Source organism: Budorcas taxicolor, chromosome 17 (genome assembly GCF_023091745.1).
Source record: "Budorcas taxicolor isolate Tak-1 chromosome 17, Takin1.1, whole genome shotgun sequence".
Taxonomy (NCBI): Eukaryota; Metazoa; Chordata; class Mammalia; order Artiodactyla; family Bovidae; genus Budorcas; species Budorcas taxicolor.
Window position 1 is genome coordinate 69,151,960 of NC_068926.1, and position 18,251 is coordinate 69,170,210.

Sequence of the window (18,251 nt, forward strand, 5' to 3'; positions counted from 1 at the left end):
CAACTTATATTTTCCTTGGGTGGTTGGAAAAACTAATCCAGAGATCTTACTCTAATTTATAGAAAATTGGTAGTGGAGATGTTTATTAAACTGATTTTCCAAAGAATACAATCAAATGCTAATTATACAGTTCTTTGTAAGATATGCAAGAAAAGGATTATTTAGGCAAGGTCTCTAATTAATTTTTTTTTCTGCAGGTTAGATTTGTTGAAAGAATCCTGATACATTACTATCATGGCCACTGTTCAGCTCTCTCGCTCTATCAGAATTCACAAGACATCTAAGGTATTTATTAAGAATTAAAAGAAAATCAATGACTATTTAGTGAGTTAATTCAGAATCATGACTTTAATCTTTGGTGTTTTTTAAAATAGCAGCTTTATCAGTTAATTGGCACATAATATCCTGGCAGAGTATGTCTACATTTTAACTGGCTAATGGACTGAGGATGTTCAGGAAATTAGAATAGATTCCTACGAAGTAACTTCCTGGGTGCTTATTTCATGTTTATATATCTAGACCTTCTAGAGTAAAAGAGTTTTGTGAAGTTATAAGTCCGGAGAACTACCAGTTGAGGGAAGAGTTCTAGATTTCAGGCTCGAAGCATCTTCAGATGAAGGTTCATCTCATGAGACATTCAAAAAACGAAGATCATGGCATCCGGTCCCATCATGGCAAATAGATGGGGAAACAATGGAAACCATGACAGGTTTTATCTTCTCAGGCACCAAAACCACTGCCGATGGTGGCTGCAGCCACAAAATTATAAGATACTTGCTCCTTGGAAGAAAAGCTATGACAAACCTAGACAGAATATTAAAAAGCAGAGACATTACTTTGCCAACAAAGGTCTGTATAGTCAAAGCTACCATTTTTCCAGTAGTCATGTATAGATGTGAGAGTTGGACCATAAAGAAGGCTCAGCGCCAAAGAATTGGTGCTTTTGGGCTGTGGTGTTGGAGAGGACTCCTGAGAGTCCCTTGGATTTCAAGGAGATCAAACCAGTCAATCCTAAAGGAAATCGATCCTGAATATTCATTAGAAGGACTGATGCTGAAGTTGAAGCTCCAGTGCTTTGGCCACCTGATGTGAAGAACTGACTCATTGGAAAGGACCCTGATGCTGGGAAAGATTGAAGGCAGGAGGAGAAAGGGAAGACATAGGACAAGATGGTTGGATGGCATCACTGACTCAGTGGACATGAGTTTGAGCAGGCCCCAGGAGATAGTGGAGGACAGGGAAGCCTGGCGTGCTACAGTCCATGGGGTTGCAAAGAGTCAGACACTGAGTGACTGGACAACAGCAAGAGTAAAAGAAATCAGAAACCAAAAGAAAAGATTTAAAGAGAAAGGTTCTTTGTTAGACATTCACTTCCTGACACAATTAGGAAGCTTCTGATACACACTGATGCAATTATAAGAACTGAAGGAGAGGGCACTGAGGGAAGCTAGGACCCTGGGGGAGCACGCCAGGGCCAGGCAGCCTTGCTGGGCTCACCTTGGCAGTTTATCTTGTCCCATGACAGCCATTAATGAACCATTCATTTATTCACTGAGAGCTTAGTATTATGTAATAGATATGGAACACTGTGTTCTTTTCTGAGAGAATTTAAAAAAAAAAGAATCTTCATGTTCCAGAAGTTTGTAATCTGGTTGGGGAAATGACTTACAGGAGGTAAGTCAATATACAATGCAGTATATGCATTAAATGTTTGTGACAAGAGTAAAACAATACGAACGATAGAAATTTAGGGATTGTTGTATAGACTAGAATGGTTTGTATATTCCTCAGGAAGGAGACAAGATTTAAGGTGGGTCTTAAATAATGAAAAGGATTAGGATGGAGGAGAGAGAAGAGAATTCCATGAGGAAAAAACTACCATATGCCTTGGCTCAAATAAGTAATGAGCATGGCGTGTTTCAGCGAGTAACAAAGAACCCATCCTTACTGGAGTGGGGCTTCATCATGTTGGACAGAAGTAGGAAAATTCATTGAATAGGAACTTTGGGGACAAATTAGTGTGGATCTTAAAAGCCAGGCTAAGTAAGGAGCCCATGCTTTATTCTGCAATCAGTGGAAAGTCAGCAGTTTTGCCAGGACAGTTGAGTAAATTACTGTTTTCAGAATATTAAGCTGTAGCAGAGGTAGGAAGGATTGAAGTTGAAGGAGAATTAGGGCAGAGAGAAAGCCGTCATCTTTCTGGCTTGAATTCAGTATATTCAACAAGCAGACTCCTGATCTCATCGGATTTCCTAAGTGTGCTTCCTTCCTGGGGTGAAAATGCTTAGCTGGGTAGATGAATTGCAATCAGTTTGGCAGTTATTTTTTGCGCTGTCAATTAACAAATTGACCTTTTGATATAAACAGATCTTTGTCTTTGTAGTTTGGACTGCATGAACTACTTCTCCCAGCAAATTTCAAGTGACTGTATGATTTTGCTATTTTTTTTACTGAAAACAACAATAATTACTATAGAAGCTAACATTTATTCAGCACTTACATGTGCTGGGCACTGTGCCAAGGGCTTGGTATTATTATTTCAATTAAGCCTTGAAACAAGGAGAAAACTGAAGCTCAGAGAAATACTATAACTTGCCATAGGGCTTCCCTAGTGGCTCAGATGGTAAAGAATCTGCCTGCAATGTGGGAGATCTGGGTTCAGTCCCTGGTTCGGGAAGATCCACTGGAGAAGGAAATGGCAACCCACTCCAGTATTCTTGCCTGGAGAATCCCATGGACAGAGGAACCTGGTGGGCTACAGTTTATGTGGTTGCAAAGAGTTGGACATGACTGAGCAACTAACACACACACGTGTAACTTGATGGCTGAGCTCTAGAGTCCATGGGGTCACAAAGAGTCGGACACAACTGAGCGACTCACACACAGACAGCTTGACAGTTGAGCTGTCCAACATTACTTACGTCATTAGCACACTTTCTGATTAAAATAACTTATAATAGTTTTCTATTATTAAGCCACAGTATTTTCATGTATTAGACATTTATGAAAATGTGCATGATACCTCTTAAAATATTAGACCAGTTGAGCTGAGAAAAAAATTCCTGGAGTATAGAAAAATAACAATTCTAGAGGCCTTTTCCAATCATTGATCTTCATTACTACAAATGGCCGTTTTGATTCCATATTTAAAATAAATATCTTTATATTTTTAGATTATTTAATTTTACAGATGGTTATTACTGAAGTATTGTCTCTAAGTTTTGGCATATTTTCAGTAAGTTATTATATATACATATCATGCCAGCTATTACCCAATGAACCCCAAAGAACCTTAATTTCTCAGAATCTATGGGTACAAAAAGCAATTTTCTGTAAAATTTTACACACTTACATGCAGACACGTGCACATTCCATATCAAATTCCCTTTGAACTGTGATCTTTCCTACTTCTGCTATAGCTTAATATTCCTAAAACAATTATTCTACTGACCCGATCAAACCTGCTGCCTTTCCACTGGTTACAGAATACAAATAAATAGCCTTAGGCTGGCTTTAAGATCTCTATTAATTTTTCCCCCCAAATTCCTCTCATACATGCAAGAGTAATAATTATATCTTTTTGAAAACTGAATATAATGTAGTTTGACCAAAAGGATGAACTGATAATTCGTTTTCACTATGTAGTGTACCCAGGAAGCAGCTTACATTGCAAAATCATGTCCAGAATGTCCAGAAGACATTCTAGAACCAGATCTGGATACAGAAAAGCTTTGGGGGCATTCTCTTTCATCTAAAGGCATATTCGTGGGTAGTACCTGCCTCCAGGTAACAGAATTACTAAATCTGAACAGTTGAAACTGCATACCATAGTTTAAAGACCTCTGAATTTGAACAAGGTTGTTGGAGCTTTACCATCCTGACTTCTAGTAACATGGACTCATCTCACCTGCTTTTGTATCTTGTATAGGAGCAGTCATGCAGTAGAACTCATTTGTGCCAGGTTTCCTGTGCTCAGCTTCATGTGTGAGAGTCACCTACAGTGTAGAACTTTTGCTTAAGCAAAGCACAAAAGGTGAAAACACGTGGTAGCAGAATAGTCGATGAAGAGCAGTTGCGTGTGGCTAAAGAGTAGGGTGCGTGGGAGAGGATGAAGGGGGGTCGCTGGGAGATGAGGCAAGAAAACTGGGCAGAGATGAGGTTTGACAGTTCCCAGATGCCGCACTTGAACTCTATCCTGTGTGAACACTGGGAGTGTCATGATAAGATTTGTATTCTTTAAAGTGAATGATGACGGCAACAGGAAGGACAGATGGAAAAGAACGACTGGCAGGGAGGTCAGAGGCTGCTGCAGTAGTAAAGGGGAGAAATGAGCACGTCCTGAGCCAAGTCAGTGAGAGGAGAAAGGAGACAATGAGTTGCTTCTAGATAGAATTAAGAGTACTGAGTGATTGGATGTGGAGTATGGAGGGGGCCGAGAAGCCAAAGGTGACTCTGCGTCTGGCTTGGATGATTTGACTGAAGTGGACACTGATTCGTTTGTTTGAGATTGAAGCTTGGGATCAGGTTTCAGTCAGGGTGAGAGAGAGAAACTGAGAGGTCTACAAAGTGGTCTGGGCATAGATGTTGGGAAAATAGACATGGAAGTCAAGCTCAGAACAGAAATAAGGACATTTTCTCTGTACTGGCTGCAGGTAAAGCAATGAGACTAGACGAAATGACTCAAGGAGAGAGAGCTATAGAAAGAGAAAAGACTGGAGACAATTCTGGGGTGGGAGCAACACCCAGAAAATGCAGAAAAACCGAAGGAAAAATAAGAGAATGAAATAGCTATGGAGGATAGATGGGGGGAAGAAAACAAGAAAATAGTGTTACGGAAGCTGAGAGCGAGTGTGGGCAAAAGTGTCAGACACTGCAGTAGAGTCGCATGTATGGGGACTGAGATGAGGCCAACGATAGGATTGCTTGGCGACTGGAGAGGAGAGAACAGAATGGAGGGGGCGAAGGGCGGGTTGCAGCGCCTTCTGAGGAGTGTGTGGAAGGGAAGATCACATCATCAGACTCCCAGTTTTGCCTCAAATCCACAGATCATTGTAAAATAAATTATATTAGTCTTGACTTACTTGAATACCTGTCTCTACCTTGCCAGTGAAAATCTAATTTAAAGCAATATTCAAAGCCTTGTTTCCTTTTGATTATCTCAAAAGGTATCAGACTTGAGGTCTTGAAAAGTCTTTCCATTTTGCTTGTGGTAATGACATGATGGGCTGAATATATTAAAGAATACTAATCTTTTTCATTTTTTCCTCCCTCCTAGAAAACAGTTTTCCCATCTCAAATCACTAACGAGCATGAGTCACTGATAATGGTGAAGAAACTTTTTGCTACTTCTGTCTCGTGTATAACGTATCTACGGGGCCTATTTCCAGAGAGCTCTTACGGAGAACGCCATTTGGATGGTAAAGTCTAACTAAATGGTTACTTTGGCTGGTGCGGCCCTTTCCCTCTATTTGGCAGGAGTACACTTTAATTTCTCATGGAGTGTGCTAATTCCAGGTCATGGGCCTGTTTGTCAGGATCAATTTGCTAATTCATTTTCCATTTTAATTTCACTTTGTGTAGTGGTTTTACCTGTAGGAACCATTAGTTCCTGGCTAGATACCAAATGACAGGCTGAAGAAAAAAGAAATCTGTATGGACAAGCCCAGTAATTCTAAACTACACCCACAAAAGCAGCGGCCAGGTTGAAACCTCTGTGGGTGCTGTACGTTTGCACTATTTTGTGTGTCAACTTTGAGACAGACTTCCGCATTGAGGAACTTTAATTGAGAAGTTTTTAAAGATTCTTTCTGTTCACATGTAGAAATAAGCTGGAAAAAAATGCATAGCCATCCCAAACCCATCTGTTGATTGACATGGAGATGTCAACAATTGCTATTCCAATCGGTTCTGTTCTTTTCTCCATTTTCTCTCTCTTCTAGTTTCCCTCCTTTTATTTCTTATGTCCTTAAATTTATGATCTCATTTCCTTGTATTACAAGCTGTTTCTGTCTCCTTTCCTTCTCTTGTATTAAGAAGAATGTACCTAGCTAGGACTCTTCAGTTTTTCAAAAATCTTATTTTTAAAAAAAGCTAGATTGTGATAACCATTCAGAAAATCTTGCTGATTTGTCACCAAAGTGGGAGAGTATCATTTGGAAAATAAATATACAGGGCTTAGAGGGCTACAAGTTTCCTTGTAAGATGTTATTTTTCAAAATCTAATTTTACTTTGTTTCTCACATCTGTATTTAATGATAACTTAGGCCTCATTCCAATTTATTTTTTCTTAAACACCATTTGCTTCTCTACATGAGCATCAATGAAATCCATGTGTGCTGTAAACACAAAAGCATATTTGCAGTTGTGACAGCCTCATTTGTGTTGTGCTCTTCTGGCCAGGATAGAAATCTGTAATAGTGAAAATGTTTCTATGCAGCATATAATTGTCATTTCTCCTCTTGTTTGGAATATAGAATTAGAGAAAGCCACGTTTGGGGTAATTAATTAAGCACTTACTGTGTGCCAATCACTAACCTATGCATGGAGGGCAATACCATTGTTTACAGCTTTATCTTTTGTGATAGTTTTAATGGAAGTTGTATATTTTCCTCTCAGTGTTTGTACTTAAAGTAGCACATGACATCAAAATGCCCAGTAATAATTTTCATATCCCTCAACAGCAACAGAGGTAACATCAATTTTAGAATAGGAAAACACTATGAAAAGGTGAAGTGATTTATATGAAGTCATACATGAATCAATAATCAGTTTTAGACTAGTCTAAACCAGACTGTTAATGCTTTTCTTATTCTTCCTTCCTATAGTAAGGTGGTTGAATTTCAGATGTAAATTAATATCTGAGGAATACCCCATGAAAAATTTCTTATCCTTTTTTTCCCCCCACTGAGAGAAATACCAGATAAGTGATTTGAGATTGAGGTGTATATTTTAAATTGCTTGATATAGCTGGTCTCAGTACTACCTCATGATAACTTAAAATTCAGCAGAAGCAGAGAAGTGACACATTGATCTCACAACCACCTCAGTTGTGTACACTGTAGAAGAGGAGACTGCTAATCTATAATAAAAACGGGAACTAAGCCAGTCATCAACACAGGATTTGCTTTAAAATTAGACATTTAGAGATTCAAAATGTTTTTATAAGCTATAAAACTAAGTAAGTGGTATAAATAAAATCATGAAAGGAAATACCCTTATTTAGCATGGACAATTTTAGTACAGCAGGCTATGTTTCTATTTTTGTAGACCTCAGTTTAAAAATCCTCCGAGAAGATAAAAAATGTCCTGGGTCACTGCATATTATCAAGTGGTAAGTAACTGAAATTCCACCAAAGTTAAACAGCATTATTTTTATTATGGCTGAAATTACCCAGAAGACTTTATTTGGTAAGATCATTTCCTTAAAACTGTTGCCTTCTTCTTTTCTTTCTTTCCATGTATTTTTTTTTACAACTTCCTAGAAATGTGTAACAATTATCCAATGTTATTTTAAGGTACTGATTTAGTTTTTCTTTTTTTTAAGAATACAGACTTTATACAAGGAAGAAAAATATCAATCAAAATTTGATTACTTATCAAATACATGTCACTGCGCTAAACATTACAAGATGCAAAAAGAAAAATAAGATGTGATTCCCTACCTCAAAATTGCTTACGTATTATTTATTATAAGTACTGTTAATACATTAAGACATACTAGGAGTTTCTAGAAAATGATTAAATGGGTGAAAGGTGAGATGGTTATCAACTTAAAGTATTTCAAAGCAAAAAAAGTAAATTAGTTTTGTACTTGGGATTCTTTTTGACTTTGCATCTGATCCAAATTGACATCAAGTATTTATTTCTTGACAGGATTCAAGGTTGTTTTGATGCTTTGGAAAAGAGATACGTAAGAACGTCTTTAAATTTATACCAGGATCAAAGACTCACCCTTTATCCCTTTAAAAGAAGATTTTAGCCTTTATTTTGTTGTGTTTTAACAGTACACCAGTTCCTACATATGCCTTCATGAACCAGCTTCTTTTACTTTGTGTCTCTGTTGTCCTGTTGATGTCTCGTTTACATCAGTTAGAAGTGACACCCTCAGTTTTCTCTTTTACATACGCATATCTTTTTGATCACAGAATTTCCTCTGAAGTCACTGGAAGAGACCCACAGGATGTGGGACAGGGGAGACAAGAATCTGGCATTCAGCACACTGCGCTGCTTCAAAATCGTGGTGATGCAATGTGCAGATATGAAAGGAAAAAGTGGAATTGAATACTTGATTTTTATTCTGTGTTAGTTATTTCATTGTCTATGTTTGGCACATGTATATAACCTGTTCCCTCAAAATAGCTAGTATTATAGCTTGAATTTTGAAAAATGCAGCCTGAATTTTAAGTGCATTAGATTTTCCTCACTGCCCAAGACAGCTGCGAAGGGTATAAAAATTAGAAGCTCCAGTCTAGTGGAAGAGATAATTTAAGAAATGAACTTTGCACCGCTGCTTCCTCCTTTTCCCCATCTGTGTCTTTTTGCCCCTTTTCAATTCCTATTCCTTTAAGAAAACTTAAGGTGAGTAAGCCTTGCATTGGATTATTTAGTTGCACTGATACATTTCCTTTTTCATTGGACAGTTATTACTTATGAGTTGTTCAACACTGACCGGGAGGTTGAGGAATGCAAGAATAAAACAGATTTGAGATTGTGCACACAAAGAACTTATGACCAAGGCAGAAGATGAATGACATTCATATGCACAACTGATGATCAGCTAGTGAACACTGGTGTGGCTGTACCTTTTGTTAAAATACTGAAGTACTCTATATCCAGTGCTAAATAAATGCTTCTCTGAGGCCCCAAACGACTCCCACCGTGTCCTCCCCCTCACCCCACCAGTCTCTGGGGAGTCTTGGATCTCCCCAGACTGTTCCATAACCTAGCAACTAAAGGGATGACAGCTGGCTCAGGGGGAGCTTCCAGGAACCCAGCCTAAGGCTAAGCTGGCACCTTTTCTGATTGGTCTCTACCTGTGCCAGGATGGGCTATTAAATTTTGAGTTTTTTCATATCAGTTTGATATTTTTATTTAAAAAATCATCTTTATCACAAGTATAAATAATCGTGATATTCATTAGAAAGTGATATAATGCCAAAGGCAAGATACTGATCATGTACAAAGGAAGTATGGGAAAGGTGGGATTACAGCCAGCGAGAGGCATGAGGGAAGTCTTTGGGAGAAAATGACTCCTGAGCTTTGAAGGCCCTTAGTATTTAGATGGGTTGAGAGGGGTAGAAGGCCATCATCAGTACACCAAACAGCACTCATTCATTCTCCTGTCCATTCATTGAGCAACATTTCTTGAGTGTCCATCATTGAGGGGCAGTGCAATGTAGGTGAGAGCTCCAGGCTTGGAAAAAGCCAGCCTGAAGTGAATCTTAGTTCTGCCACTTAATTCCTGTGTCTTGGCATGTAACCTACCTCTTAGGGTTTCTTTACAGTAATATTAGAACCTACCTCAGGGTTGTTTGAGAATTAAATGAGTTAATAATCCAAGGCAGCAGTTTTCAAATGTTAGCTTGCATCAGAGTCACCTGGAGGGCCTGGTAAAACACACATTGCCAGGTCCCACCCCCAAATTTCTGGTGTGAGAATTTTCATTTCAGACGAGTTCCAAGTGATGCTGAGACTGCTGGCCTAGGGATCACACTTTCTAAGGCGTCACTCTCACCATTGTTCACCAAATTCAAGCCACACAAGGATTCTAGAACATGCTGAGTGCCTTTAACCTTTGTACATATTGTTACTTTTCCTGCAAAAGTTTCTTCCCTACCCCACACCCTTTATCTGGCTAATTCCAATTTATCTTTCATGTCCCAGCCTAAATATTTACTTCCTCCAAAAGGCTTTCCTTGACAAGCCCCGGCCCCCTGCCACCCTTCTCCCAGCCTAGATTGTCCATCTGTTTCATGTTCACAACCTAACTGCTTCATAGCAATTAACACACTTGTGATGATGTACCTGTGTGTGTGTGTGTGTGTGTGTGTGTGTGTGTGTGTGTGTTTTCTGTCCTCTCCTGCTGGTCTGCATGTTCCCTGAGATCAGGGGCCATTTCTACTTTTGAATGAATGAATGAGCTATTAAATAATGTAAGTTAGAGTTTCACTGGGTAGTCTTAAAATCAACTGTATGCAGTAACCAAAATGGCCACACAGCGTCACTAAAGTTTTAGTCCTTTGGGTGAAATAGGTGAATAATTTGATACGAAGTTATGGTCCTGAAAATTTTCTCATCTGTATCACAGTGTTTAAAAGTTTGTGATAGACTTGATTCTGTCTCTGTATCTATGTATTCTGTTATTCTTTCAAACAGAGAGAATCTGATTTGTAATGTATATGTAGGGAGGGCAGGGGTTTTGTAGAACTCATATCAGACTTCAGATTTTTAACTCTAGTAGATTCCTTTCCAAGGGCAAAATGTTTTAGAGATGCTTATGGCATATTTAACTCTTATCATGAATTATTTTGTGTATCTTTTGCCTCCCAAACTAGAATGTATAAGTATAGTTATCTTTTTTTTTCATCCTTCCCCTCTCCAGCAGAACTCACTTGGATGAATGGATTAGTATCCATTTCTCTGACCTTTTGAATATTTTTTCTACTCAAATTTTTGGAACATCTCTGATGTCATAGTTTAACTAGACTTTATTGAAAAAAACAATAACACAGGTGCAAGTGTGTAGTAACAACAGTTTTCTCTTCTCTTACAGCTACACATGGCAGTACTAACAGTAAGTACACATTTAAACTAAGCCTGTGTCTCTGCTTCATTGTCTTTTGGCAAGTGAAAGGTTCAACTGTGTACTCTGTCCCATCCTCCCTGAATTTCATTGTCTGTCCTATGACATTTTGGAATGAAACAAAACTCTATCAGAACTTTTACTAAAATGTCATAGTCTATATATTTCTTTGGCATATTATAATAACTGAGGAAATATATAGGATATACTATCTGTTCTATCTACTAGCTATCAGGATTTCATTTTCTCAGTTACTTTACAGACTCAAAGTTCCTTGTTTTTGAAGTGTTGCAGACTTTTCTGAAGTTTTGTATACTGCTGGGTATAGCATGGTATATGTCATTAAGAACAGAAGGAAAATATGAGACAATAGTACTGAGAGTCTTAGATATATAAATTATTTTAAAAATTTTAAACCATAACCAATTATTTAGAATTTATTTGTAGCTCAGCTACAGTAATTATAAAATACCTGGCTATCAATTTCCTTATAGTCAATGTTCATGGAATACTCTAAAGCCTCTCTATGTTCACAAAATTAGAGCTTATTCCACCTCTAGCTTGAAATGTATATCTCAAGATATATATAATCTATGCATATATGTATTTTAGTACTCAATTAATATAGCACAGACTGAACTCTTCACATAGCAAATGTATTCTGTGAGGAGTAATCTAGTTTCAGAAATTAAATGCTGTTTATTTTTCCTTAAATAGCTTTACACAAATCCCAAGGAACCTGAGGTAAGAACACATAGAGAGATGGGCAGGTATGTATATTTAAATATGTTTACCTGAGTTGAGGCCATAGATTATGTCACTAGACTACCAAATGAGCAAAGTAACTCATAGTGAGCTGTTTCTGTGTGTTTTATTATAAATGTCACCAATTCTTTATTATGCGGTTTAAAAAAACTACCTAGCAGTACTGGGAGAAAAACATTGAGTGGAACTGAAGCCTATTCCCTAACACCTGAACGGTGAGAATCTGATTTATGAAGACCGCATCTCCTTTTCATTTTGACTGACGCTGAATCCTTTCTATTTGTGGTCTTTGGGGCATAAAAATGCTAAACCTTTTTTTTTTTAAAGACTAACTAAATTCTCCCGCTCTGACCTTCTCATAGATTTCCAAGCCATACCTTTTTCCTTCTCTCTGTAAATTTCTTCCCTCTGCTTATTGAATCCTATTCATCCTCAACGCCAACTTGTGTCTGAAACTTCCATGAGAGCCTCTTTGATTATTTTGTTCACACCAAGTTCTTCCTTCTCTGAATTCCCTTTCCCAGTAGGACCTCACAATTCAACACTCTTGATTCCTATAGATTACTTTATCTTCCTAGCCAGACTGTGAATTCTTGAGGACAAGGGTCTTGTCTTCTTTTCATCCCCCAGAGTGACTGTCAATGTACTGAGTACACAGTGGTTACCTGTGCTGCTTTGAACAGCAGCTGAGGTCACAGCCCAGGAATGGAGGGAGATGCCCTTCCTCCTTTCTTCTCATTCTGACCTCTGTTTTCCTCTCCGCTTTCTTTCCTCTTCCCCTTTCCTTGCTTTCAATTTTCTTTCCCTAAGCCTATGAATTTAGCCTAAATGGTGACCTTCACAGCTAAGCTGAGCATTTTTTTAGCCTTTACTATTCACTCTTTGGCAAGATTATAAATAGCTGTTTGAGCAAGGCCGAGAAAACTGGTGCGTGCAGGTGGGTAACAATTCCTCAGTGCCCAAGCTACCTCTGTATATCTCTATCTCTAGTTTAGTTTTCAGGGGTTTTTCCAGTGCATTTGAAAAGTTTCCCAAAGTATGGTCTCCAATAAATTGTTAATAAATTGGTCATTTCCTTCATGCAATAAATTACTAAGGTTTTTTCTGCATGCCAAACTCCTGGTCTGAAATTTTTTGAGGCTTTTTGAGGTAGTACAATGCTTAGGAAATTGGGCTTATCTACAGAAAAATATCACAGAGTGGGAGGAAAACTGTTAAATGAAATTTGATGTAGGCAATATATATAATAAAGTTAGAAAGCAAAATCAGCTTATTATATGATAAGTTCTAAGCCATCATTTATGACCCAGAAAAAATATTCTGAACTCTTACATATTGTTTCCTATAGCAGTGATCCCTAACCTCTGTGTTCATGGAACACTTTTGATTACTAGATAATTTGGTGGCATGTTTAAGAGGATTAAAAGACTCAAAAAGACTCCACACATCTCAGCAATAATTATGGTATAACTATGGCACAGCAATACTCATAGCCGGAGAGTATCCATGGGTTACACTGTTTCATGATTGCTCTTTAGCATCAAGACACTGAGAGAACTATTTACATCTTTGATCTCACTCTTTTATATACTCTCAAAACAACATTCTCACATGAACAGTCTTATCTAATATGGTACCATGTTTCTTTTTTTTTTTTTTTTTTTTTAAATATTGCTTCTGTTTAATATTTCACGTTTTTGGGCCATGAAGCATGTGGGATCTTAGCTCCCTGACCAGGAATCGAACTTGCACCCCCTGCATTGGAAGGCAAAGTCTTAACCACCGGACTGCCAGAGAAGTCCCGGTACCATGTTTCTTAACTCATATTGGTAGAAGCGTAGCCTCCCTTAAGCAGAATTGCACAAATAATAACAACATTAATATTTACCTGAAGCAAAAAAGCATGTTACACATGGACTGAAATTTGCAGTGCTCCTGTGAAGAGCTGTCATGGTACACCAGCTGAGAGCCTCTGGCTTAAACAAGTGTGCTTATTCTGTCCAGAGACCCGCGGAGTTTGGGGCATTACACAAAGCTGTGGTGCTTCTGTACCTGAGGTTTTGTCCTGGTTGCTCCATCTCAAGAAAGATGAACTGACAAAAGTAACTAGAGCAGTGAAGAGGGACAGTGTAGCTTTCCTGCAGATGCATGCTGCGGAACGGGTGGAGGGTATTAATAAGATGTGTAACCTAACACATGCTAGACCCATAAAGAATTACTGTGTTTTAATAAAAGACGCTTGTTCCTTGGAAGAAACGCTGTGACAAACCTAGAGAGTATAAAAAGCAGAGACACCACTTTGCCAACGAAGGTCTGTCTGGTCAAAGCTATGGTTTTCCCAGTAGTCATGTATGGATATGAGAGTTGGACCATAAAGAAGATTGAGCGCCAGAGAACTGATGCTTTAGATTGTGGTGTTGGAGAAGGCTCTTGGGAGTCCCTTGGACTGCATGGAGATCCAACCAGTCAATCTTAAAGGAAATCAACCCTGAATATCCATTAGAATGACTGATGCGTAATCTGAAGCTCCAATACTCTGGCCACCTGATGTGAAGAGCCGGCTCGTTGGAACAGACCCTCATGCTGGGAAGGATTGAGGGCAGGAGGAAAAGGGGGTGACAGGATGAGATGGTTGGATGGCATCACCGACTCAGTGGACATGAATGTGAGCGAACTCCAGGAGATGGTGAAGGACAGGAAAGCATGGCGTGCTGCAGTCCTTGGAGTTGCAGAGTCGGACACGACTGACACCACAACACAGATCTTGCCATTTCGCCATCTGGTTTTCTTTGGGACTATTAGAGGTGGTCAACACCACTTTTAATAGACCATTTCAGGGACTGAAATACAGAGGGCCCCTGTTTCTAGCCACAATATACTTTTGGAGACTTTTTTAATTCTGTAAGATGAAATCCAATTGAGTGTGAACTCCGTCCTGGCTGACTATGTATTCATTCACCAAGTATTAATTAGGTTCCACTTATGTGTCTGACACACAGGAATTAATGGGATAGACAAGGTCCCTGCTGTCTGGAAGCTTACATTAAGCTTATGAAGGAGGATAAACAATAAACAAGTAAACAAAAGTTAGCAACAGTTTCAGATACATCATAAAGCTATGAAAATAAAAGAAGGTGGTATGCTGGAGAGTGCCAAGTGGGAATGGAGGAAAAAAGATTGGAGAGCCGTCCCTGGAAGGGCTCCCTGAGGGGCCACTGTTTGAGCTGAGACTCAGTGGCCAGAAGAGCCGCCCTGTGCAGGCTTGTGAAAGGCAACAGCATGGGACTGGCATAACAATACAGGAGTTAGCACTGCAGATGTCAGAGTCAGATCCCAGCTCTGCTGCTCACTAGCTTCATCTGTAATGGTGTCGTGCCTGCTCCCAGTCTGGCTACGTATAAATGAACAGAGGTAGGCCCACTCCGTGTTCCTGCCGGGAGAACCCCCGGGACGGGGGAGCCTGGTGGGCTGCCGTCCGTGGGGTCGCACAGAGTCGGACATGACTGAGCGACTTCCCTTTCACTTTTCACTTTCATGCATTGGAGAAGGAAATGGCAACCCACTCCGTGTTCCTGCCGGGAGAACCCCAGGGACGGGGGAGCCTGGTGGGCTGCCGTCCGTGGGGTCGCACAGAGTCGGACACGACTGACGTGACTTAGCAGCAGCAGAGCATTTAGGGAAGTGCCCAAGTAGCATGATTGCTATCATCAACTGGAGACAACGTACCCCAGAGGGCAGTTGTCTGAAGGCCTGAAGGCAGGAAGGCATCGTGTATGTTCATGGACAGAGAGGCTGCCCTGGGCCTGGAGCTGGGTGAGTGGGGTGGAAGGAAGAGGCAAGAGAGAAGGTCAGAGAGGTTGGCAGGGCACAGATGAGTCAGGCCAGTGGACCAAAGTAAACCGGATTTTATCCTGAGGGCAGTGGGAAACCATTAGCAAAGGAGCAACACGGTCTGATTTGCATTTTCCAAACTCTTTTTGGCCATAGAACAGAGAATGAATTTGGAGGAGGAGGAATAGTTTGGAAGCAAGCAGATCAGATGGAAAGAGCTGGTCTTGGCTTGGATGGGGTGAAGAGAATGGAGGTGAAGAGAACCAGATGGCCTGGGGATGCGCTTTGGAGACAGGCCTGAAGTCTTGCCAGTGGGTTGGAACATGGAGGGAGAATGAAAGGCTGTATATGTTGCTGTTGTTCTGGTCCATGTGGATACATTCAGTATGATTAATAGAAACCATTGGTAAGCAGCTTAAAGGCTCATCTTTATTAGGCAACACATTAATCTGAAAAGCAGGAGAATGTTTTATGAGGTGTTAAGAAGAGACTAGTGCCTGCTGTAAATAAACCTTCTTTGATCAATCAGACACAGATTGAAGTTATTAAGGATGAGCATCTTCTGTAAAACAATTGGACTTCCCTGGTGGCTCACAGTAGTCTGCCTGTGATGCAGGAGACCTGGGTTCAATTCCTGGGTCAGGAAGATCCCCTGGAGAAGGGAATGGCTACACACTCTAGTATTCTTGCCTGGAGAATTCCATGGAGCTAGAATTCCATGCAGCCTGGTGGGCTGCAGTCCCTGGGGTCGAAAAGAATCAGACACAACTAACACACACAGTGTAAAACAATTACAAACATGCCTCTTTTATCAGTTGCCCTACAGACCAAATAAGAAAGTATCAATTTTTTATCAACCACTACAGGATCTACTCTTGATACAATTAAAAGATAGCTTGGAGCATCAAAAAGCTAGAGCTGGTTGGGAAACATGGGCGGGCAGGACGAACAGGCATTGTTTACCTGACAGGGCAACTACACCCTCATCCACGAAGAAGGGTGTTGTGTATCTAGCCTCTCTGGAGGAAACCTGTTGCCGTAGGCTCCTCCGGTCTCATACATCTCTCTTACTGGACTCTCAAAGCAGCCTTCTGATCTTGGTTTAATTTCTCACATAGATTGTTTTGCTAGAAAAAATTTTTTTCTCTTAAAATTAACTCCATTACAAATTAGTCTTTTAATAATGTAAGCAGCATGAGCCAGTATCCCCAGAACCCGCTGACTGTGATTAATGGGACACCAAATCTCAGATAGAAACAGGTAACAAGAACGTCCACTGGAGAAGGGAATGGCAAGCCACTTCAGTATTCTTGCCTTGAGAACCCCATGAACAGTATGAAAAGGCAAAATGATAGGATACCAAAAGAGGAACTCCCCAGATCATTAGGTGCCCAATATGCTACTAGAGGTCAGTGGAGAAATAACCCCAGAAAGAATGAAGGGATGGAGCCAAAGCAAAAACAATACCCAGCTGTGGATGTGACTGGTGATAGAAACAAGATCCAATGCTGTAAAAAGCAATATTGCATAGGAACCTGGAATGTCAGGTCCATGAACCAAGGCAAATTGGAAGTGGTCAAACGAGACGGCAAGGGTGAATGTCGACATTCTAGGAATCAGCGAACTAAAATGGACTGGAATGGGTGAATTTAACTCAGATGACCATTATATCCAGTACTGCGGGCAGGAATCCCTCAGAAGAAATGGAGTAGCCATCATGGTCAACGAAAGAGTCCAAAACGCAGTACTTGGATGCAATCTCAAAAACGATAGAATGATCTCTATTCGTCTCCAAGGCAAACCATTCAATATCACAGTAATCCAAGTCTATGCCCTAACCAGTAACGCTGATGAAGCTGAAGTTGAACGGTTTTATGAGGACCTACAAGATCTTTTAGAACTAACACCCAAAAGAGATGTCCTTTTCATTATAGGGGACTGGAATGCAAAAGTAGGAAGTCAAGAAACACCTGGAGTAACAGGCAAATTTGGCCTTGGAATGCGGAATGAAGCAGGGCAAAGACTAAAAGAGTTTTGCCAAGAAAATGCACTGGTCATAGCAAACACCCTCTTCCAACAACACAAGAGAAGACTCTACACATGGACATCACCAGATGGTCAACACCGAAATCAGATTGATTATATTCTTTGCAGCCAAAGATGGAGAAGCTCTATACAGTCAACAAAAACAAGACCAGGAGCTGACTGTGGCTCAGATCATGAACTCCTTATTACCAAATTCAGACTCAAATTGAAGAAAGTAGGGAAAACCACTAGACCATTCAGGTATGACCTAAATCACATCCCTTATGATTATACAGTGGAAGTGAGAAATAGATTTAAGGGCCTAGATCTGATAGATAAAGTGCCTGATGAACTATGGAATGAGGTTTGTGACATTGTACAGGAGACAGGGATCAAGACCATCCCCATGGAAAAGAAATGCAAAAAAGCAAAATGGCTGTCTGAGGAGGCCTTAAAATAGCTGTGAAAAGAAAAGAAGTGAAAAGCAAAGGAGGAAAGGAAAGATATAAGCATCTGAATGCAGAGTTCCAAAGAATAGCAAGAAGAGATAAGAAAGCCCTCTTCAGCGATCAATGCAAAGAAATAGAGGGAAACAACAGAATGGGAAAGACTAGAGATCTCTTCAAGAATATTAGAGCTACCAAGGGAACATTTCATGCAAAGATGGGCTTGATAAAGGACAGAAATGGTCTGGACCTAACAGAAGCAGAAGATATTAAGAAGAGGTGGCAAGAATACATAGAAGAACTGTACAAAACAGATCTTCATGACCCAGGTAATCACGATGGTGTGATCACTAATCTAGAGCCAGACATCCTGGAATGTGAAG

At 39.9% G+C, this 18,251-nt stretch overlaps 1 protein-coding gene across 1 annotated transcript in view; it reads left to right on the forward strand.

Moving 5' to 3' along the window:
* The first annotated feature begins 234 nt into the window (after positions 1 to 234).
* The window catches only part of HORMAD2 (HORMA domain containing 2), a 57,778-nt gene continuing 39,761 nt past the window's right edge, over positions 235 to 18,251 (forward strand). The window contains exons 1-6 of the mRNA XM_052655006.1: positions 235 to 285; positions 5,276 to 5,417; positions 7,267 to 7,330; positions 7,873 to 7,909; positions 10,772 to 10,792; positions 11,519 to 11,545. Of these exons, the coding sequence (XP_052510966.1) occupies positions 235 to 285; positions 5,276 to 5,417; positions 7,267 to 7,330; positions 7,873 to 7,909; positions 10,772 to 10,792; positions 11,519 to 11,545 (342 nt within the window). The remainder of the gene's footprint in view (positions 286 to 5,275; positions 5,418 to 7,266; positions 7,331 to 7,872; positions 7,910 to 10,771; positions 10,793 to 11,518; positions 11,546 to 18,251) is intronic.